A 24,012-nucleotide genomic window follows, 5' to 3' on the forward strand; every position below is an offset into this window, starting at 1 on the left:
TACCCCCCTATGCTTTCTCCCATCACATTCAATGTAAAAAAGTTGCTTGAAATTCATTTTTCCAAGTCCTTGATTGGATGCTCTATCGGATTATCGGATGTCTTTATTTCTGACAAATTTTAATGTTGTGATCAAACCCTCTACACAAGACCTTAGATGTAGTTTCATTACATCTATTATGGAGATAGTTACCTGCAAAACATATAAAACGGTTAGAATTTTATTCTCAATCAACACTGTAATTGCTAACCAAACTATTATAAGTTTGCAAATTGGTTCATGTTGCAAAATTACACGTGGGCAGGTACTATAGTTGAACTTGTTATATTTGAAGTTTGAACTTGTTATATTTGAAATGGAACCTCTGCCTTGATAGTATGATATATTATGAGTGTGAGAGTTTTCAATATTTTCTAGAAACCCTCTGCAAATTGTCATTGTGACTTTAATTAAGCACATTGACTAAGAGGTTGTTTAAAATTTAAGTCAAACTTTTATGCATAAACTGTGATTTCCACGTCAAATACAACCCAAAAAAATTCCCATGTCAACATTATGTGTTAAAATGATCAAACCAACATGAGGGTTGCAGAAACCGTTGGTTGAAATTCCTACCCTGCACGTATGTTCCTTTGAATTTCTATTATTTTATATCAATTAAATTAATAATAAAATCATAAGTTACTTCCGTTAATGTTTCAATTCTTTTATATAAAATAAATAAATAGCAAAACCATAAGTTGACTCTTCGAATTCCCAGTCTGAATTCTGAGTGATCTCGTCGCCCGCGGTACACCAAACCCATCTGCACTGGTGTTGTACACCACGCACGCATTTTCAAAATGACAAGCCGTCAATCAGCAAAGGGGCAAATTTCGTTACGCAATGAAGCTTTGGGCGGGCAACGTGGGAAAATAATTGAATTTACGATATTATAATAGGAACACCCAAGTTTAAAGATCGGTTAGAGTTCGGAATCAGTAAGGAAAATACGACACGTAGTTTCATGTCAATTTTCTGTGCCATGCAGAAAACCATATAAAACTATATGACTATTTGGCAGGGTTGGTAAGCAACCAATAAATAAGAAATTAGGTATGTGCTGCCCATCTGCTCTCATATTTATTTTACATGGACGGTTGAACGACCAATGCAAATGCGGAGTCCAATATGCCACTATATATACAACGCGATCCTTCTGCAGAAACAACATAGCTAAACACATATTGAGTATCTTCAACTATCATGGCGTCCGTTGAAATTCCTGCAACATCAATTACTGTTCCATATTTCCTCTTGAGCTACTTGGCTTTGGCTGGTGCGACTACTTTTGCAAGCCAAGGGAAGGCCTCATCGATCTTGGTTGTGGGCAAAGTGTTCTGTGATACATGCCTGGAGGACAGGCTTTCTGAAAATGGCTACGTTATATCCGGTACCATATTATGTCATTTTAATATTCATTTTCTTTCTTATAATAAATACATGACCCTAAATGTACTCATCATGCATTGTTCCTTTCACCTTTTGATAAACGAACAGGTGCTCCGATAGCAGTGGAATGTGAACTCAACAGGAAGATGATGAGCATATCCTTTCTCGGAGAGACGGACGAAAACGGAGAATTCAGGATGGAGCTTCCCTCCAACATTTTTCAGTCTGCTGATCAATTGAATAAATGTTGGGTGAAGCGTCGCAACAGCCCTTACGATTCGTGCAACATTCCCAGAATGTCTGCACCATCAAAGCTTAGTCTACAGTCGGCTTCCCATGGAGTTGTCACGTACAGTGCAGGCTCGTTTAGCTACCGCCATGAAACTGTGCCTCCATCCTGTTATTCGAAAGATTTGTTGGCAATAATCCGTGGTCGAGCAATGGCTGAGGATGTTGACCAGTATTCGAAAGCAGGACAACAGACGCCCACAATCCCTTCGTCGCCTCAGTTTCCACCTGCTAACCTTCCTAGTATTCCCCCTCTTCCCAAGTTCACTATTCCCCCACTGCCCAGTGTTCCACCTCTCCCCAAAACTCCTCCGCTGCCAAGTATCCCTCCTCTCCCCAAAATGTCTTCATTGCCAAGTGCTCCTCCTCTCCCCAAAATCTCTCCGCTGCCTCAGTTCAGCGTGCCTCCTCTTCCCAAAATGTCTCCATTGCCAGGTGCTCCACCTCTCACCAAAATCTCTCCGCTCCCGCAGTTCAGTGTACCTCCTCTCCCCAAAATGTCTCCATTGCCAGGTGCTCCTCCTCTCCCCAAAATGTCTCCATTGCCAGGCGCTCCTTCTCTACCCAAAATCTCTCCGCTCCCACAGTTGAGCGTACCTCCTCTACCCAAAACGTCTCCATTGTCAAGTGCACCCCCTCTCCCAAAAATCGCTCCGCTGCCTCAGTTGAGTGCACCTCCTCTACCTCAGTTGAGTTTCCCTCCATTTCCAAAACCGACCATTCCAGGCTCTCCTCCTTTCCCACAGGTTCCACAGATCCCACAAATTCCAAACTTCCAATCCCCGCCAATCCCGTTTCTCACGCCGCCACCTCCTGGTCACTAGAATAGTGCTTGAATTTTCAGGTTTCCGCAGTATTCTTTGACATTACTTGTATTGTTGGATGGTGCTTATACAATCGTCGTTATTTGTTGATGGCATATCGCTGATAAAGGTCTGGTTTCAACCGACCGTTCGCCTCTAAGCCTTTGACACATAGTAGTTTAACGTGCATTTGTAGGAGGGATCATTTTTGTGTTTGGTAATAAAATCATGGTTTATACTATACCTATGATTTCCGTATAATGGATGCGCATTTGTTACTATGATTTCATCCTCGAGGTAAATGTTAGAATAAATTCGTATTTATTTTGCTGACTAATTAATTATACTGGGAATCCTATGCAGATGCGCATTTGTTACTATGATTTCATCCTCGAGGTAAATGTTAGAATAAATTCGTATTTATTTTGCTGACTAATTAATTATACTGGGAATCCTATGCAGAACTATTAAAGACCATTAAAAAGCAATTGAGCTACAGATTTTCTATGGCTTAAATTTTTTAAATTATGGAAAAAAATTGAATATATTTAATGCTACATTAGTGATCAAATTCGGCGGAATTAGCTTTATCAAATATGCAACTTTTGGTGATTCGGTTCGCTTCGCTTGGCGGATTGATACGCCTGTTGCAATTCGATACGAAAATATTGTGTTTTAAAAGATGGGGAAAAAAATTCTTAGAGGATAGAGATTACCATGTGTCTGTTTACGGCGAAACAGTAAGTATTGGCGCGGTATTTGATTACTGTTGGGTTGTTTAGTTGGCTTCATTTTCAAAGGAAAAGAAAATTGCGTTTCATTCTAATTAATCTTAAAAAAAAAGACAGCCACCGGCCACGTTTCTTTTATATCCTCCAGAAAATCTTGAATTTGACAGCTGGAAAACTACGTATAGTCAGAACAATAAAAATGAAATGCCAACTATCGAACTTAGCGATAGAAAATGTAAGAAGCAAGGCGCAGCGTATTGGCCATTCAAAACTGGAGAGTTCGCTAACGGGCAGTGTGTAGGAAGATCACTTATGGTTGAATTCAATTTGACGTTTGAGTTGAAGTAATTGATAATTTTTTCTTAATAATAATAATAATATTTATTTTTAAGGTAATGGTGAAGCTAAATACTAAATTGGTGTATGCTACTTTTTTGTTTGTGGGACAAGGGAGTTCGCTAAGGGATAGTGTGTAGGAAGATTACTTATTGTTGAATTCAATTTGACATTTGAGTTGAATTAATTGATCAATTTCTTCTTCTTAATAATAATAATAATATCTATTTTTAAGGTAACAGCTAAGCTAAACACTAAATTGGTGTATGCGACCCTCTTGTTTGTGGGACAAGGGAGTTCACTAATGGGTAGTGTGTAGGAAGATCACTTATTGTTGAATTCAATTTGACGTTTGAGTTGAAGTAATTGATCAATTTCTTCTTCTTCATAATAATAATATCTATTTTTAAGGTAACAGCCAAGCTAAACACTAAATTGATGTATGCAACCCTCTTATTTGTGGGACAAGGGACCGACCTCCGCCCAGTAATTTCACTGCTAAGTTTACGAAGGCATACATACTCTACTCCCTCTAGTTTTGAGCCTGTGACTTCTTGAGAGGAAAACACATGCTCTTAACCATTAGGCCCACTATATTTCATTGCCATATAACAATTGTCTAACATTCAACATATAGCTTCCACTTTGGAAATATCCATGTACTTTTTAAATAATTTTTATAATAAATAAATTGACAAATATAATTGAGTACTATAGCTACTTACTTAATAAAACTTTATTTAAATAAACAAAATTTTCCCTCCAAAATTTATTCATTTATATTAAAATTAGGCATATAATTTAATATGTTACACTAAGTCTTTTAAGTTTTCACATATATATTATTTTTCAATGGATGGTGATAGATTTTATCATCTCTCACAATAATCAAAAGAGTTTTAATGGTTTTTAAAACCCCAAAAAAAAAGTTATTATGGGATTTACTTGAGTATGGTTATTTCAATGTTTAGGTTATGTAATTAAATTTAAAAAGATTATAGGTAAAGAATATCATTTTTATATAAATATTTTACAATTGAAAATTTAATATTAGGGAAAAAAATAAAAGACATAAAAGTTAATATAGATTTAATAATAATATTTTTTACTATAAGATATTTGACACTCTTATCATTTTTATTATCTTATTTAGTTATAGCATTTATGAGAATATAACAATTAATTAAATTTAAATTATTCTTTCTAACTCTTAAATTACTCTAATATTTAAATATTTATATTTAGTTAGTAACTTTTATTACCAACTAGTAATTTGAAATTAATTTATTTTAATATATATAGAGAGGGAGGAAAGAACAAACACATAGAGAGATAGAGGTGGAGAAAGAGGGGGAGTGACAAGGGATAGATGGGGATAGAGAGATAGAGGTGGAGAAAGAGGGGGATAAAGAGATAGAGTGACAAGTCATCGATGGCATCCTCCGACACTTCGAAATCATGTGCATGAGAAAAACATGTCGGAGTTGAGATTGTGATGTAATTCATGAATGATCTGCAAAGATTCAAAACAGCCTTTGACGACTCAACTTGTCATCCAGCCCTCCTTTTAGTGTCAAAAATGTTGACGATGTTGGACCCACCAACATGTCAAGGGGGTCTCCCCGGTAAGAAGTCGCAACTAGACCTCAGACTGTTTGGAGTAGGAGTCCCAGTAGTGGGTGGTAATGTGGTGCCTTGACCACGATAGCACACAATGGTAAGTATTATAGCTTTGTTCGGAAGAAAGTGTGTGACCTTGCAGTGAGTCAAGGGAGATACATGGGGGTTCTAACACATAGAGGGGAAAAGAAAGTATGACCCTTAGAAGCATGTAATAGTATGTAACCTGAAAGGAACACACAAGCGAAATGACATCACAAGCTGGAAACGAAATAGTCCACAAACCAAGGTGATTGGTTAATCCAACAACACGCCTTCAACAAGATTCATACAATTGCATACAAAATAGTTCATACACAAATGCGTAAGTTAAACAACATATATTGCTAAAGCAACCAAAATAGTCCAACTACAATAGCAACATATGCATGACAATGTGTTGGCTCAATTATATTATTAAGTGAAAGTTCCCTCCATGCATACACCATTAACAACCACTAGCACCAATAGTGGAACATTATAGTCAACACCATCTGCTCCTCCAAAGAAGTGTACTCACTCTACATTGTGGAGAAACCAAGGCTCATCACAATACTCTCAAGCCTTGTTTAAGTTTAAGCCTAGCCAAAATCTTGGCTCCCAAAAGCCTCTACTATGAGTTATGAGGTCCTATATATAAGAAAGGGTGGGGTGAACCTTGACATTCCCCTTTGACTCTTTAACTACCCTCATGAATCTTCAACTCCTTTACAAATAAATCTTTACAATACATAGTGACTATTCACATTCCACTAATGACACTTGGAATTTCACTTTCAATATATTTACAAATAATAATACAATTTCCACATATGCCCATATGGGAAAAAATAGGCTTGAGTCAACCTAACAAGACAAACACCATCACTCAAAAGCTTGGGGAAAGGCCAACTTTGCAACATCCTCTTGATGGCCTTTGGTGACGAACTGATACCAAGATTGGTACTGCATTGTTGTGTCCCCATACTGTTTGGTGATGTCTTTTTAGAAACAGACTCTTGCCTCCATGGCTTCCGGGTATATGGTTATGGAACCTTTTTCCAACTCATCTTGAAGCACGCACAATGTTGTTCTGAGTGTGGCTGGACCAGCAATGTAACTTGCATGATTTTTGCGCTCATCTGTAAGTCATCGCTGGTGGCCTCCCGCATCAACTGCTCCATGTACCTGTCGACCTCCAACTGGACTTTGTTCTTCTTAATGGCTTGGGTGAGGGAACTGATTGAAGGGATCTTGTTTGTCCTCACCATGACATCTAGACTCTTGAAGAACCCTGCATAGGAAGCCTTAATTCTAGTGATGAGTGGAGGGAGCTTCTCATAGTGGATCAACATATAGATCTGTGCTTTATCTAACTCTACCTGCGGCTTCATTATCTTCTGCAGGTAAAGAGGGGCTCCCTTGTACCTCATTGTCAATTCTTGTACATGCACAATAACAACAAGTATGTCTTTGAGAGTTTGGGCAATCATCATGCACCGCTGCTGAAAATTATACAGATGTACAACTCCCTTATGCATGGTGATAAATCCATCATAAATTTTTCGCATGGTGGTCTCTAGAGTCGATACTTCAGCAAGTATATCTTTTCTCATCTTTGTCATTGTTGATCCTATGAATTGTTTTGTTCTCTGCCTGGCCTCTTGTAAGTCCTTTTCCATCCGATCATTCTCTGCTAACAAGAACTTGACAGTTGAGCTTGTGGCCTCCTACAAGCCTTAGAGGCATTGACTATGATAGCTAGATGTTTCCTAACATCTAATACAATCACCCTTTCCTCCATATGTGCAGGTGACACGTGATCGTTTTGGAGCTGCTTTCTTCCTGCATGTACAATATTTTCTCGCGACTCATTAAATGACAAATTATACACATCCATCATCGAATCATCATCAAGGAGAACAACCTCTCCTTGCTCGCTTGGGACTGGTTTTGATTTTGGAGGTGGTGGATACTAAGGGGAGACCTCAGATTTTCTCAGCATGAGGTCGATTTCTTGGTCTTGTGACTCTTGTTCCAACCTGCACCTGCTCCCCCTCTTCTTCATTTGCTAGATGTTCTAAAGTCTCCTCATCATGTATAGGTGTATTTTTCTCTGTCATTGCACCTTTCATTTCTTCTTGTTTTTTTCTGTTTCTCTCCCCTCTCTCTCCTTCTTAGCTCTTGTTCTTCTTTCAGCTTCTTCTATGTTTCCTGCAACTTCCTTTCTGTATCCTCCAACCTTTTATTCTCTCTCTTCCTCCATTCTACACTCTTTATTTGTTTTTGCATCTTTGCCTCTATTTCCAAAGCTACTCCCTCAACGAGAGGATCTTCTTTGAACTTGTAGATTTTCTCAACGTTTGGGTTCTCAGTAATATTCCTCTTTCCTTTGTCTTGTGCTAGTTTCCTGCTCACTGTTGTTATTTTTGTTGCTTCTTGTGGTGCTGCTACCTGCAAAGAAACTTTCCATTCTATATCCATGCTGACCAGTTCATTGAGCCTAGAGGAGTTGTAACAATACCTCTAAGGATATGCCCAATGAAATGTCTTGTGGATATGTGGATAATACACCTTAGAATAGTGGTTCTTTCATATGCAGTTGGGATCATATGGATTGTAGTCCTTGGCCTGGGAATCCACATACTTCAAGCTCTGGATCTCATATAATCCAATCCGAAAAGGAAGACCAAGTTGTGGTGCTTATTCCTCCTGTGTAGTCCTATGGATAAACCTATGGAGATGTGATATGTAACATCTTGCATGACCAACTTATCCATTGAAAACCTCGGTAGCACATGTGGAGGCTTCTCTTTGCCAAACATATTGATGAATGTGTCATCGGGTGAGGCATACAAATATGTTAGGTTTAGTAATGCCTACATCACTTCATTGGACATGCAAGTTGGATCTTGCTCAAAGATCAACTTGTAAAACTGGATTATGAAATTGTTAGATAGCCTCTCCATGACTCCTCAGTAGCTGCACTCAGAAAGAAACTTGCAATAAATGTTCACAACATTCTCTAATGGTGTCCATGTCCAACCCATGCTAGGAAACTGATGTTGGGCACATATTGCATCAAGTAGGTATGTGGACATATATAATCTCACTTGCTCATCCTTGGGTAGATTCCGAGCATTAGTCACATGCACTTTCAGCTAAAGAGCCAACATATCCTACCAGTTGAATGTCCTTACTTCATTTACCAGTTGGTCCAACACGACCAACCAATTATGTGGAAATGTCTTTGTGCTCTCTTAACTGTACAAGCAGCATGCAAAGATGGTCAAGAGTTGGTAGGCCTTTCTGAGTGACTTAGTCTTGCAAACCTGATTAGGTGTCAACCTAAACTTGGACGACTCTTTATCCCAATGCTTCATGATGTCTCTAATGTTCACATTGTTGTTGGGGGTATAGAAAAGTGCATCCACGTGGTTCACCGATTGTGGTAAGTGATACATCTGATGATAGTTTTATGTCCTCAAAGTAGCAATCTCAGTTTTACTGAAACTGCTTAGTGTCATTATCTCGGGATTGGTATGTGAGACAATCCAGTGAATGATGTCTACACATGGGAAGGTAGGCTACTTGCATGCAACCTTGTATAAGCCTAACTTATGGATGTTGACATACACTTGCCGATCTTCTAGATCTTCCTTGAAGCTTCTTATGAAGATATCCTTCATTTCCTACCATGCTATATTCATGTCCTTCTCTATGAATAGTTGTGTTTCTGTATAGACTAGAAAGTTCATTGACACCTGTTCAACTACATCCTCATTGCTACTCTCGATAATATCCTTTTATCCAACTCTCTTGGAAGCCATTTTACCTATACTGTTGAAAAGATGCTCAATGTTGTATCTAGAGACGCAGAGGACACTCATGGCATAAAAATGTTAGCTTGAAATAGAAAGCACTTCAAGGCAAAACAAGCAACAAACTAGGCAACTTCTTGGAAAGATTATGTAATTATGGATTTCATAGGTGAGGGACTATCAGCTAGATCTGCACATTATGCAACCCCAACTATTAGTGAGGAGGTCATGCTTACTGGAACTGCACAATGTGCAGTTTAGTATGGCTTATGCTAGTTGGGATTGCATAATCCCAGTGGACAAGGCTCTGGGACTAGCTCCTGGAATTGTGCAGTGCGCAGTTGGAGCAATTCATTAATAGCCTCTATGCAATTTCTAGAGCCAAGGCAAAGCCTTGAGATCCAGAAATGTTCAATGCATATCAAGAAGAGCCAGATCCAGGCCAAGGAAGCCCAAATCTACTTAAGGGCAACATGAAAACGAGAATATCTATCAGTGTGAGCAATGTTTGGTGCGTATGTGAGTGAATGGTGATTCATGCAATAAAAACAAATGTAGGAATCGATCATATTGAAGAAAAATGAAGCTCATGGAGAGAGTCGCTGCAATGACGCACGTTAGTGCAAAAACTGGGTTATGCATGCGACACTTAGGAAAGGCAATGAAAAAATTAAAACAATACTCATACAAGCTAAAAAAATAAAAACGCCAGCGATCATTCAATAAAATGAGTAAAACAACACTCTCCTAAGCCAAGGAAACAAAAGCGACAAAAAAAGCAGCAAAAGACTAGAAAAGCAAGACTTACCCATAAAAGCTACAACGATTGTACCAAAGGTTCCTAGATCTCCTCAGGAATGTCAGAGATCCAAGATCAAATATGAAAATGAGCTCTGGTGGCGCCCATTAAATAGATTTGATCGATTTAGGGTTTATGACACGAAGGCCAAAAATCTAGGAAAAAGCAACACATTGCGGCAATTTCCAAAAATAACTCAAGTGTAACTCCAACTGCTAAAAATATTTCCCTATTTTTTAAGGTTGCTTTTTTTTATTTTTGTTTCCTTCTTATTTTTCGGGAAAGGATTCCATCCATGCATGAAGAAATTGCGTAGTTCTGGGGAGAACTGAGCAACTCACTAACACATGCATCAAGTAGCTATTGAGGGAATGCTTCTACGCAATTCCTGGGTTGAGTGGCTTTGGATGCCTCTCATGCCCTACACACTTTCTAAGCTGAAGATAAGTTGTCAACTGGGTCTACACAATTCTGGGGCCGAAGATCACTATGGGCTTGAATTGCACATTTCCTAAGAGCAAGGCTGGTTGCCCTTTAGGATTGCATAGATCACCAAGCTAGTGCAAGAACCAGATTGCAACCAAGTGAAGAGGTTAGTTTGCGGTTAGATAGAAAATAAAGTAAGCAAACACAACCAATGAAGCAAAATATAAACTCAATGAAAGCACAAGTACCTGGTCAGTGTAAGATAAGCTACCGGGATTTTGGTAGGGAGTCTGTAAAACGAAGAGTAGGCAAACTTTTGGAGGGTTTTTGTAGCCGCTACAAGAGACAGTAAACCAAATAAGAAAACACAGGCCAAAATACAAAAGATAAAGCTTCATCAGAGCACAAGTACCTAGGGCATTGCGAGATAAGTTGTTGTGATTTTAGAAGGGAGGCTCCAAAATGAAGCATGGGAAAAAAATTGGAGGTTGGTTGTAGCCGCTACAACACCATATTAGAGGGATATTTGTAAATCTATTTCAAAAAAACATGGTGGGAGAAGATAAGTTGAAAACCCATATTTTCTTACAATATCATAAGTACAAATATGGATGTTCAAATAATCACCATTGTTTGTAGGTTCATATTTTTTATGGTCAATATCATCAACGAAGAGAAATGAATTAGTGTGAAACTTCCATGGGAGCTTATAACTAAATTTAATCTTGGAGCCTTTCTTATGGAGACATATAGCCTCAACACATTTTGTATGGAATTAAAATTAATTAAGTAGATTTGTGTAGTCCTCAAATGGGTTTGAAGAAAGGGGGTTTGTTGTACTTAAACAAGGTCATCCTCAATGGAGAATGGATGTTTCAAAGATGCTAAGATATTTCATTTTTATCAAAGAATGTCTTAACATAACTTATTTCCACAATGTATTCCCAATCCAATTTTTTCATGTCTAAAGCGCCTTGTATCCATAAGAAGTCTTGAAGATGTACTAAGTTCATGTGTTTCCATTCATATCTACTTGAAAGTCATTAATAGAATGTTAAAGAAGTGTTTCAACTTTATGTAGAATTTCCTGCAAATTCTCTACAAATCTACCTCTAAGATCTATGTAGAAAATCTGACTGTAGATTAACTCGATAATGCAATATACCAAAGCAAAATACTATAATCTACTTCTACTATTCAACTTGCGGAAGCTTGAAGATCTAGCTGAATCAGAGCTGAACACATATAACCATAAGAAGAAGAATAAATACACATGAAGCACAGAAAATACTCCGGGGAAAGCCTCTGCTAAAAACCCCACTATCTGTATTATCATACAAGGTGGAAATACATCAAGATTACACAAAGATTTAGCTCCCACAGCTAACCAGCTCTCAATACAATCCTCTTGAATGCTCACAGGCAAACAAAGCTTCTTGCAAGCCTTCTCCTCTACCCTCCAAGCTCTTATTTCCTTGCATTGTTTCTCCTGGGTGATCCTAGTGTTACCAAGTGTAACACTGATCACTCACACTGATCTCACACCCTGTAAAACTATGCAATCCTCAAGGAACCTTGTTCCTTCTACATGGATGAGTTTCCTTTATAGGAAAATTCCTCTAACTGATAGTACAATGTCCCTGTCTTTAATCTCAACTGGGTCTTTGTTTGAACTGACATGCATGAGTTATTTATGAGAGAATCCTTAGTTATATGGAGTAAACTAGTTTCATGCATGCATGCATTAATTGATTGAACTCACAATTAGTTCCTCAAAGTGTTTGGAACTAATTTAACTGGACTTAACTCAGTTAACTGAGCTAAATAATTACAACTCAAATACAACTCATCCTTATCTTCTTAATTAAGGGATAACTTCCTTAATTTAAGGGATAAATGTTGCATGACTTCACAAAGACTTCTAGCTTGAATTTCTCCAACTAATTAACTCAAGATGGATTAATTAATTATTTTTCAAGTAGCTGATGAGACTAAATTCTAATTTTAATTCAGAATTCTAATTCAAGGACAAAACAAAAATTGAATATTCTGAATGTATTCTTTAGCATTTCTTTTTTAACATTTCTTGTTGCTATTTTCAACACTCCCTCTCAACAAGAAAGGAATTCAACTCGATCCCGATCCTAAACCTTTGAAATGTTCTACATACAACACTTCTCCCTAGTGTTGTTGCTCTAGCAACTCCAGAAACAAAAAAACGTCCAACTTGAATCAGTATGATGCATTTGTCATCAAAGTCTCTGACTGCTATTGCCTCTATCAACTAAAAACTCTGCACTTCTGCTAACTCAGCCTTTCTGCACTGTTGTCAATCCTTCTCTGTGCTCTTTAGTGTCTGACTACTCTAGCCTTTGTCACTTTGATCTCTAACTGCATCAATCCCACTGATTCCTCCCGCTACTATGTACTTTGGGCTCCTTTAGCAAGGTATGATCCATGAGATGAAACCTCTTAATGAACCCTGCCCAATTTCAGCCTTCTTAGGACTATCACTTCACATTGCCCGACCTCGCACCTGGAGGTATGGTTGCATGTGATTCCTCTGCCCACTTGGCTTGAAATTTCCCCCTACTCGAGGTCTCTGCATGAGTGGATGCCTCCACTCGGTCTCCTCTCAGCATCTCTAATTGTGGCTCCTCCACAATTGTCTGAGACTTCTTTTGGGATTGCATGTTGAGAGGTAATTTACTCTCCCTCTCAACCACCAAGCCTCTAACATTTGCCTTGCTCCTCAAGGCTTTGCATGCATCTTGAACCTCAAGAGCATACAGGTTCTTGACTCGTGAACTGATCTGTTTCACATGTCTTGTGGTGATGTGTCTAAGGAAAACCTTTCCCTTACTGAAGACAACATCGTAGCCTTTGTCCTCCAACATCACGATCGATACCAAATTCTTCTTCAGTCCAGGCACATACTTCACATCTGTCAAGGTGATAAGAGCTCCATGCTCCCTTTGAAAAGCAACCGTGCCCACTCCTGAAACACTATACCTTTCATCGTCACCCATCTCTATGCACATCTTGAGGTCTTTCTCCTCCAAGGTACTGAATAAACTTTTATCACCGGTCATGTGGAATGAGGCTCCACTGTCAAGAAACCAACCACAACCCATCATCGATGACACCATGCATGCGATGAGGGTGAAGTCCATTTTGAACTGAGAGGCTAATGCCTCACCTTCCGATCCTTCCAAGGATCCCTTCTTGGACTTCTTCGATGGGAAATTAGTCACATAATGACCCATCTTGTGACAATTAAAGCATCTCACTTTAGACTTGTCAACCTTCTTCCCTCCATGAGAAGAATTCGATTCAGAATGGGATGCCTTCCCCTTCCCTTTCCTTGCCTTACTTGCTAAGGCCATATTTTCTTCATCATCATCCTTGGATGAAGAACCATCTTGTGTGCTCCTCCTGATCTCCTCCTGCATGAGATCTGACCACAGTCGTTCCCAATCCGGCAGTTTCTCCCTTCCATTCACAGAGTCCTGGTAGCTATTCCAGCTCTTTGGAAGGCCAAGGAGAGCGAGGCTCACCATATCATCATCGACAGTGGTTATTCCCACAATACTAAGCTCATCTCTACAAGTGGTGAGCTTGTTCAAATGTGTGGAAATAGTATCGATGTTCTCCATCTTGATTCTTTGAAGCTTATCCTTGAGCGCCAATTTCCTTTGGTCGTTATTGTTTTTGTAGAGGTCCTTCAATGTCTTCCATGTTGAATATGGAGTATCCTTCCCATGGAGACTCGAGACAATATGGTCTCGAACTCCCTCAAGGATGATCCATATCACCCTCGCCACACACTTCTTCCATTCAGCCAACTCTTGTGCATTAGTTGCACCTAGCTTTTGGATTTCTTGATCAATGAAATCCTTCAAGTCGTTGTCTTCTAATACAAACTCCATGCAATCTTTCCATGCTATGTAATTCGAGCTACCTTCCAAGGCATACTTGAGTCTCAAGCCATAGAATGCCATAACCAACCTTATAGTATGAGATGAATTCGATTTGCACCTGCAACCCCGAACTTCAAACTTCAAATTCTCTTCTCTGTATAATGTTCATTGCTCCAATAACCTTTGCTTTGATACCATGTAAAATTTCCTGGAAATTCTCTACAAATCTACCTCTGAGATCTATGTAGAAAATCTGACTATAGATTAACTCGATAATGCAATATACCAAAGCAAAATACTATAATCTACTTCTACTATCAAATTTGTGGAAGCTTAAAGATCTAGCTGAATCAGAGCTGAACACATATAACCATAAGAAGAAGAATCAATACACATGAAACACATAAAATACTCTGGGGAAAGCTTCAGCTAAAAACCCCACTATCTGTATTATCATACAAGGTGGAAATACATCAAGATTACACAAAGCTTTAGCTCCCACATCTAACCAGCTCTCAGTACAATCCTCCTAGACCTTCACAAGCAAACAAAGCTTCTCACAAGCCTTCTCCTCTGCCCTCCAAGCTCCTATTTCCTTGCGCTATTTCTCCTTGGTGATCCTACTGTTACCAAGTGTAACATTGATCACTAACACTGACCTCACACCCTGTAAAACTGTGCAATCCTCAAGGAACCTTGTTCCTTTTGCATGGATGAGTTTCTTTTATAAGAAAATTCCTCCAACTGATAGTACAATGTCCCTGTCTTTAATCTCAATTGATTCTTTGTCTGAACTGACATGCATGAGTTATTTATGAGAGAATCCTCAGTTATCTGGAGTACACTAATTTCATGCATGCATGCATTAACTGACTAAACTCACAATTAGTTCCTCAAACTATTTGGAACTAATTTAACTGGACTTAACTTAGTTAACTAAGCTAACTAATTACAACTCAAATACAACTCATCCTTATCTCCTTAATTAAGGGATAACTTCCTTAATTTAAGAGATAAATGTTGCATGACTTCACAAAGACTTCTAGCTTGAATTTCTCCAACTAATTAACTCAAGATGAAGTAACTAATTATTTTTCAAGTAGATGATGAGACTAAATTCGAATTTTAATTCACAATTCTAATTCAAAGAAAAATCAAAATTGGAATATTCTGAATGCTATTTTTAGCATTTTTATTTTTAACATTTCTTGTTGCTATTTTCAACACTTTATGGTTTTTATAAAAATGCATGGGAACAAAAATATATTATGGCATACACCAAAAGTCCTATGTGTGCGAGTATTATCATAGAATCTCTTCGTGGAAGATTGCGAATCTAAATTTATGCTTACAAGTACAGAGAAATAATATGGTGCTAGTGAATGATATTAGGTGTCCACCATAGTTGTCTCATTTGTGGGTTAGAAGGTGGGGCATTTCCAAATAGAGCATGTTATTCCTTCCATATATTATCCATTGCACTAAGTGTGAATAACAATGCGGGATGCCCTAATTATGTGATCATTTTTGTTATTTATCTTTTGTGAGAATTGTAGTCCCCTTAGGTCCCTCATTGATGTGTCTTAAATCACATAACATGCTATGAGCTTGTTGATGGATAAACATCGGAGGTGGTACCAAAGGGCTTCAATAGTGGTTTGCATGCTATTTCCTTGGCTCTTGTTTATAAATACTACAACACCTAATGGTGCATAATGAGGTAGTACATAGGAAGTAATATAATATCTCATGAAAAATGTTGTATATTTGAGCAGAGATATTTGTAGGTATAGTAGAACCACAACAACTGAGGTATCGTCAAGTTGGACATCCTTGTAATACCTACCATGCTATATCATGTAAAGAAGAGCATCCATGACATGATATTTGGTGACATAATAATGGTAATATTTTCCCTATGTTCCATGCCTTCTAACAACCAAAATGTCTGAATCTTGAAGTTTTCATGAGAAGTCATTAGTGATTATGAGAATTCTTTGTGGGAAACTAATAGTGTTGCCACTATATTTGTATTAGGCACTTCAAGCATGCTAACTTAAAATAGTGGGCTCAATCACGTGATGAGAAATTCTTCTACTTGGGTAAGGAATGACAAGAAAATGGGTTGGTCTCTGAGATCCATATTATTATATTTAGAGAAGAGGTGCCTATTTGTTTTCATGTAGCAGTGAAACCATCACAAGATATGGTTGTATGAATTCCAATGTAGGACTCTATACAAGTATTATAAGTATGTGTTTGGACAAGGCATCAATTCATGTGAAATGAAGTTGGCTACAATTAACCTTCTTGAACCCAAACATGCAAAGGTAATAGATATGTGGAATGAAGTTGGCTACAATTCACCTTCTTGAACCCATGCCATAAATTGCCAGTTTTCTTCGTTCTTTAAACAAGTTGCAATGATCAATCAAGCACATGTATGCAAAAGGGAGTCAAGATGACTTGATTGTTCAAAATATAAAATATCAATCAAACATAAAACAAGACATAATTAATGCCCTCCAAAGAGTGAAGGGAATGCATGATAGCTGGATTTGAAGTGATATTGGAGTGAATACTTTCCATGTCACATGTGCCTAAATTAGAAAATAGAATTTATAAAATGGTATGCCGGTGGTTGTTTGTTTTCCATCACTTTAATTAATGGTGTCTACACTCTCCTTTTCTTATTATATTCTAAATTGAACCTCTCTATTGATAGTATGATCTATTATAAGTGTGAAAGTTTACAATATTTTCTGCAAGTTATTATTGTAAATTTAAATTAAACACATTGACTAAGAGGTTGTAAAAAATTTAAATCAAAATTCAAATTGGATGCAACACAGTTCAATTAAAAATATATATATATATATAATAACAAGAAATAATATATGAATCTAACTTATTCTTAAAAACTTATTTATTAAACATTTTGGATATCAAAAATTCCAAATCTGAGAAGTTGCTTTAAAAAGTTCATCTTCGACCTGCTCTCAAGTATCTAATCCAAAATTCATTTAAGTTACATTTTGACAAAAATGAATCCGGGCAACATCTCAACCTATATGGATATTGATAAAGTTCCAATCTACTAGACTAGGTCTTTAAACTTTGAAAAAACATCTAGATTTTTATTTATTAGAATATGTAAATATAAAAGTTTCATCATCAAGATGAGTTATAAGTTAATAGAGTCCTCTAACGAGGCGGAGGAATTGCTCGGATGGTCAAAAGTGGCTGGTATCTGGCCAAAAAAATTTCAAAATTTTTAATAGAGGCAGTTTTTGAATAGTGTTCTTGATAGTGCAAATGGATTCAGCACCATCAAAAACATCTAGGACAACTAAAATTTTGAAGTTTAACAACTATAACTTAAATTTATAAAAATCCTTGTCAGATTTTCTCTAAATATGACCAAAATTTCCATAACTTTCCAGACAACTCCTCTACCTAATTAAACTATGCTTAAATTAATATCGATACTTATATAGACTTTTACTCAATGAGATGGAGTCTTTTCACAGATTATCGGGATTCCCACCTTAGAGTTCCATTCAGACTTTTGTGTCCAAGGATAGCTTAAATAAGTAAATAAATACAACTTGAATAAATAAACAAACTAAAGTGAAAAAACAAATCAACCTGAAGTGAAAACTCAAATGGTAAGAATTTCAAGATTTAAGGTGGTAAGAATTTCTATGTTTAAAGTGTCACTTTATGATTCCATCCACAGTTAAAAGGCCTGAATCGTGGTCCCCACATTGCATCAGCTATCTAGTTATAATGAGTAGTTACATGTGCGGAGATAAAGTGATATCTCGGCCCATCAAACATTTAACTTTCGAATCCGCTGTTCATCAATGGTTTCGGATACAAGAGTTTCGAATATATAAATTGCGAGTAGTTGAGGAATTGACTGGATTGTTAAAAGTGGCTGGAATTAAAGTAAAAAGATTTCAAAAATATTTTGTAGAAGAAGTGTTTGAATTTTTGATGGTGGAAATAGATTCAACATCATCAAAAACATTTAAAACACTTAAAATTTTAAAATTTAACAACTATAACTTAGATTTACAAAAAAACTTATTTTTTTCTAAATATAACTGAAATTTCCATAACTCTACTGACAATTCCTCCTGCTAGTCACACAACGACTATAAATTCAAGTATACATTTGTTTTCTACATAATATTTCAATCGAGTTTGGTGCCGAGTTTGGAGGCGGCATTATGTGGACAAGAGAATGAATAGGCAGACGACGCTAGTATAAAGTAGCGAAGCAACATGGGCATTTAAATACGAAAAAGTTAGGGTTGGAGTGGTATTGATGGACCAATATGTCAGGTGGACAATTATTGGAAAAAAAAACTAATTAAAAAGAAGCGTTCAATATAAATAAAAAAAAGAGCCATGTACACATAGAATTTGAGTTACAGGGCGATTTCCACGTACCATTATGTGTTAAAATGATCAAACCGACCCGAGAGTTGCAGAGGCCGCTGGTTGCTTTAGATTTGAAAATCCTAACCTGTACCTATGTTCCTTTGAATTTCTATTATTTTATGTAAATTAAATTAATAAATAAATCATAAGTTACTTCGGTTAATGCTCCACTTTTTTTATAACATAAATAAATAGCAACACCATAAGTTGACTCTTCGAATTCCCAGCCCGAATTCTGAGTGATCTCGTCGTCCGCGGTACACCAAACCCATCTGCAATGGTGTGGTAAAAGCCGTCAATCAGCAAAGGGACAAATTTCGTTACGCAATGAAGCGGGGCAACGTGGGAATAGAATTGAATTTACGATATTATAATAGGAACACCCAAGTTTAAGATCAGTTATAGTTTGGAATCAGTGCAGGAATATACGACGCGTAGTTTCAAACTTTCATGTTATTTTTCTGTGCTATGCACAAAACCATATAAAACTGTATGACTTTTGGCTGGGTTGACAAATAAATATGAAATTAGGTGTGTGCTGCCTAACTGTTCTCGTCTTTATTTTACATGGAGAGTTGAACGACCAATGCGAATGCGGAGTCCAATATGCCACTATATATATAAGCCAATCCTTCTGCTGAAACAACATAGCTAAACACATATTGAGTATCTTCAAGTATCATGGCGTCCATTGGAATTCCTGCAACATCAACTACTGTTCTAGCTTTCCTCTTGAGCTACTTGGCTTTGGCTGGTGCCACTACTTATGCAAGCCAAGAGAAGGCCTCATCGATCTTGGTTGTGGGCAAAGTGTTCCGTGATACATGCCTCGACGACAGGCTTTCCGAAAATGGCTACGTTATATCCGGTACCATTTTATGTCATTTTAATATTCATTTTCTTTCTTATAATAAATACATGATCCTAAATGTACTGATCTTGCATTGTTCCTTTCACCTTTCGATGAACGAACAGGTGCATCGATAGCTGTGGAATGTGAACTCAACAGGAAGACTATGAACATATATTTTCTCGGAGAGACAGACGAAAATGGAGAATTCAGGGTGGAGCTTCCCTCCAACATTTTTCAGTCTGCTGATCAATTGAATAAATGTTGGGTGCAGCGTCGCAACAGCCCTTACGACTCGTGCGACATTCCTAGAATGTCTGCACCATCAAAGCTTAGTCTACAGTCGGCTTCCAATGGAGTTGTCACGTACAGTGCAGGCTCGTTTAGCTACCGGCATGAAACTGTGCCTCCATCCTGTTATTCCGAAGATTTGTTGTCAATGATCCATGGTCGGGCACTGGCTGAGGATGTTGATCAGTCTTCGAAAGCAGGGCAACAGACGCCCACAATCCCTTCGTTGCCTCAGTTTCCACCTGCTACCCTTCCCGGTGTTGCCCCTCTTCCGAAGTTCACTATTCGTCCACTGCCCAGTGTTCCTTCTCTCCCCAAAACTCCTCCGCTGCCAAGTATCCCTCCTCTCCCCAAAATGTCTCCATTGCCAAGTGCTCCTCCTCTCCCCAAAATCTCTCCGCTGCCTCAGTTCAGCGTGCCTCCTCTCCCCAAAATGTCTCCATTGCCAGGTGCTCCTCCTCTGCCCAAAACTCTTACGCTGCCAAGTATCCCTTCTCTCCCCAAAATGCCTCCATTGCCAAGTGCTCCTTCTCTACCGAAAATCTCTCCGCTCCCACAGTTGAGCGTACCTCCATTATCCAAAACGTCTCCGTTGACAAGTGCACCCCCTCTCCCAAAAATCGCTCCGCTGCCTCAGTTGAGTGTACCTCCTCTCCCCAAAATTCCTACGCTGCCTCCGTTTCCAAAACCGACCATTCCAGGCTCTCCTCCTTTCCCACAGGTTCCTCAAATCCCACAAATCCCAAGCTTCCAATTCCCGCCGATCCCATTTCTCACGCCGCCACCTCCTAGTCACTAAAATAGCGCTTGATTTTCAGGTTTCCGCAGTATTCTTTGATCTATAGCTATTATTTGTATTGTTGGATGGTGCGTATACATTCGTCGTCATTTGTTTATGTCATACCGCTGATAAAGGTTTGGTTTTAGGCGACTGTTGGTCTCTGAGCTTTTCCAGATAGTAGTTTAATGTGCTTTTGTGGGAGCGATCATTTTTGTGTTTGGCAATAAAAAGGACGGTATAGCTTTGTTTTCTCGTAATGTACATTGTAGGCTCATTTGTGGCGATGAATTTATGTTCGACGTGAATGTTATCAGAAATTGGTATTTATAGTGCTGACTAATTATACCGAGAATGGTATCCAGAAGGATTAAAGACGTGTAAGAGCAATTGAGCCACCAAAAATTTTAAATTAAAATGAAAAATCTAAATCGTGTCATGAAAAAAAGAAGGAGAAGACATCTTCAATATTCTTTCAATAATATGATTTAATATTTATAAGACAATTCTACATTCATTTTTCATAATTATATTTTCATAATGAATAAATGCAATACAGTCAGAAAAATTTAAAATAGCCAACCAAAATAAAAGCAAAAAAAGCAAGCTAAGTGAGTCGGAGTACTTGGCATCAATTTGAATAAGGAACGAGTATATATAAGCCACGTACCTGTTAGTAGCATGGCGGTGTACAGCATGGATCCCCAAAGTCATAATATTTTAAGATAAATAATAACTTATTATTAAGAATGAATCTTCATAAAAACCATGCAGAAATTAAATATCTGTTTTTAGAATATTGAAAACAACAGATAGTTGTACCTTTTTGGTTTAAATAAAAAACAATAAAAATTACATTTTGATCAAATTAAAGGCTCACAGAATTATTAACCATGATAAAATCATTGAACTTGAACCATCAATTTCATATGATGGGTGGTATCATATAAACAAATAAAGGTTAGTTTATAACCGTTAGTTTTTAATTAAAAAATAATAAATATTATTTTATTTTATTAATTGAATAATTAATTCTAATTGCTAGTTTTTAATGGTTAATTCAAGATTGTGAGGCATTTTTGTTATTTATTTTTAGGATTAATAGATTTTTTTCACTTTTATCTTGAAGATAAACCATATTAGTTTTTTTTACCTTTATCTTGACCATAAACCACATTAGTTTTTTTCATTTTTACCCTGAAAATAAACCACATTGTATAATTAATCCTAAAATATTCTTATTTACAATGTAAATCCCAAAAGCCTAAAATCTAACATTTTAAAATTTAAATATTAAATTAAATATTTGAAAATTATTTTTATATTTTTAAATTAATTAATATATAAATTTTTTATTAAAAATATAAATTATTTAAAAAAAAAATAGTTAAAAACCAATTAAATTCTAAAAATTAATAACATTAATGATAATAAGAACTATAAACACTAGTAGAACTTAATACTCAACCTGTTTAAAAAACCTCTTGCGGGACTGTGTTTAAGGTTGCTTATCTCCCAACTTTTTATAACGCCTTAATTTAATTAGATTGTTTTATCCCTGAAAATTATAAAAATTTAGTGAATATTTTGATAAATTTTGGTAGAGATTCTTGTAAATTCAAGTTAAAAATATTAAATTTTAATATTTTAAGTGTTTCCGAAATTTTTGATAGTGCTAAATCCATTATCATTTTCAAAAACATAATTTAAACACTACTGCTTAAATTATTTTTATTCATATTCTAACCAATAAAATAAAAATCTAGACAATTCCTGGGCCTCGCTAGGACCTCACATATTTAAAAATCACATCACATACATCGATACACATATTTAAAAATCACGTACCAATGAAAAACAAAGACAAAGACTTCTCACTAATTTCTTTATATATTTTAAATTTGGATAATTGCGAACTTTTTACATTTGTAAAAGCCAGAACTGAGTTAGTGGAAAATCTCACTTAAATTTGTTGGGTAAATGCGCTGACACTCTCACTCATTGTTTTAAAATGGACTCTCATATTTAAATTTTATTATTTAGAAATTTTTAAATAAAATTGGAAATTTAAGTAATTTAGTAATATTCATATTTTATTATAAGGTCTTAAATATTGTATAAGTTTTATACATCTTATTACTTATGTTTATAGGCCAGTTATATTGCAATTGATTTCATTAAAATAAATTTATCTTAGTAAATTTATATAATTTAAAAATAAAAATAAAAAATTAAATTTTATGAAATTTAAATATTAAATTAATTTAAATAAATTAATAAAAATTATTTACATTTTTAAAATATATATTTCTTATATTTTATTAATGAATATTTAAAATTTAATTATTTTTATTTAATTTTAAAATAAATTAATAAAACAAAACTTTTCTTTAAGGTGTAAATAATAGATTATTATTAATTACATTGACAGCAGTACAGTGGTAAGATTTTTTATTTTTTTTCTATATAATATTATTTAGGTATCTATAAAAGATTTGAACCGATAACCTGTAGCAAAGAATACCTTAACAATGCATCCATTCACCGGTAATCCAAAATCCGATAAGCTAACCCCTCATATTTATTAATCATTCGTTTGCATGACTTTTTAAAAGATACCATCGATATGACTCCACGCTTATGCAAGCCTGGTATTTGACGTCCATTCCTTAAGTATTTGACATGTCGAGTAAAACCCTGCACATTAGCATTTAGCAATATTAAAATTTGAAACCCGGAATTGGACGTCCCCTCCTCACGTATTTGACATGTGCATTAAAAAATTGCACATTAGCATTTACTAGAATTAAAAATTTGAAATCCTCAGATCAACATTCAACTGCATAGCACGTCTATTTATTTATTTTAACGATTATTTGCGTAGGATTTTTTATGGAATATTTTACATTATTATCATATATTATCAATTGAGAGGGAGAGTAATTATTAATTTGAGAGTAATTATTAATTTGATAGTAATATAACCACACTTATGAAATATAAAAATAAATAAAACTAAATTATTTAAAAATATAAATTAACATATTTTTCTAATACAATCTGTTGAGTGGAGTTAACAACGCTGTTTGGGAAAACACATAGCAGCTTGGCAGCCAATGCATTTCCAGATCGACGTCTCCGGATTTGCAGGGGCAGGCAAATGCTTTTCAGTAACTTTACGTTCCACTAGACGGTTTTTACCCGGCACTAAATGACTTTCACCTGCACCTTAAGGTATCATTATCAATTATTAAGAAATTCATTAAAAACATTTTAAGATTAACTAATTTATTAGATAAAATAACGTAGATTTTCCTGATGAAACTTTCTTGAAAATGAAACTCTGGACAAAATTTTAATTTTGTCGTTTAATATTGTACTAATTTGTTTTAAATTATTTAATAATATTTATATTTTTAAAATATTATTTTTTAATTATAATTAATTTATT

The 24,012-nt window shown here is 36.2% G+C and overlaps 2 protein-coding genes across 2 annotated transcripts; both read left to right on the plus strand.

Moving 5' to 3' along the window:
- Positions 1–1,226: 1,226 nt before the first annotated feature.
- On the plus strand, positions 1,227–2,763 carry LOC149202409 (uncharacterized). Its single transcript, XM_089399974.1, has 2 exons — positions 1,227–1,432; positions 1,540–2,763. Exons 1-2 carry the CDS (start codon positions 1,246–1,248, stop codon positions 2,541–2,543), a joined length of 1,191 nt encoding a protein of 396 aa, XP_089256100.1. The 5' UTR covers positions 1,227–1,245; the 3' UTR covers positions 2,544–2,763.
- Positions 2,764–19,323: 16,560 nt separating this feature from the next.
- On the plus strand, positions 19,324–20,685 carry LOC149202410 (uncharacterized). Its single transcript, XM_089399975.1, has 3 exons — positions 19,324–19,510; positions 19,618–20,218; positions 20,426–20,685. The coding sequence occupies exons 1-3, from the start codon at positions 19,324–19,326 to the stop codon at positions 20,580–20,582; spliced, it is 945 nt and encodes a 314-aa protein (XP_089256101.1). The 3' UTR covers positions 20,583–20,685.
- Positions 20,686–24,012: the final 3,327 nt, after the last annotated feature.

This window comes from Pinus tabuliformis, chromosome 2_1 (genome assembly GCF_031772625.1).
Source record: "Pinus tabuliformis cultivar Carrire ecotype Pingquan chromosome 2_1, CPIR1, whole genome shotgun sequence".
In the NCBI taxonomy this organism is placed as follows: domain Eukaryota; kingdom Viridiplantae; phylum Streptophyta; class Pinopsida; order Pinales; family Pinaceae; genus Pinus; species Pinus tabuliformis.

Excerpts from the sequence above, each read along its gene's own strand:
- LOC149202410 (XM_089399975.1), top strand. The coding sequence starts at position 19,324 with ATGGCGTCCATTGGAATTCCTGCAACATCAACTACTGTTCTAGCTTTC. Across the intron at positions 19,511-19,617 it reads AAATGGCTACGTTATATCCG|GTGCATCGATAGCTGTGGAA; the intron begins GTACCATTTTAT and ends ATGAACGAACAG. Across the intron at positions 20,219-20,425 it reads GTGCCTCCTCTCCCCAAAAT|TGTACCTCCTCTCCCCAAAA; the intron begins GTCTCCATTGCC and ends GCCTCAGTTGAG.
- LOC149202409 (XM_089399974.1), top strand. The coding sequence starts at position 1,246 with ATGGCGTCCGTTGAAATTCCTGCAACATCAATTACTGTTCCATATTTC. Across the intron at positions 1,433-1,539 it reads AAATGGCTACGTTATATCCG|GTGCTCCGATAGCAGTGGAA; the intron begins GTACCATATTAT and ends ATAAACGAACAG.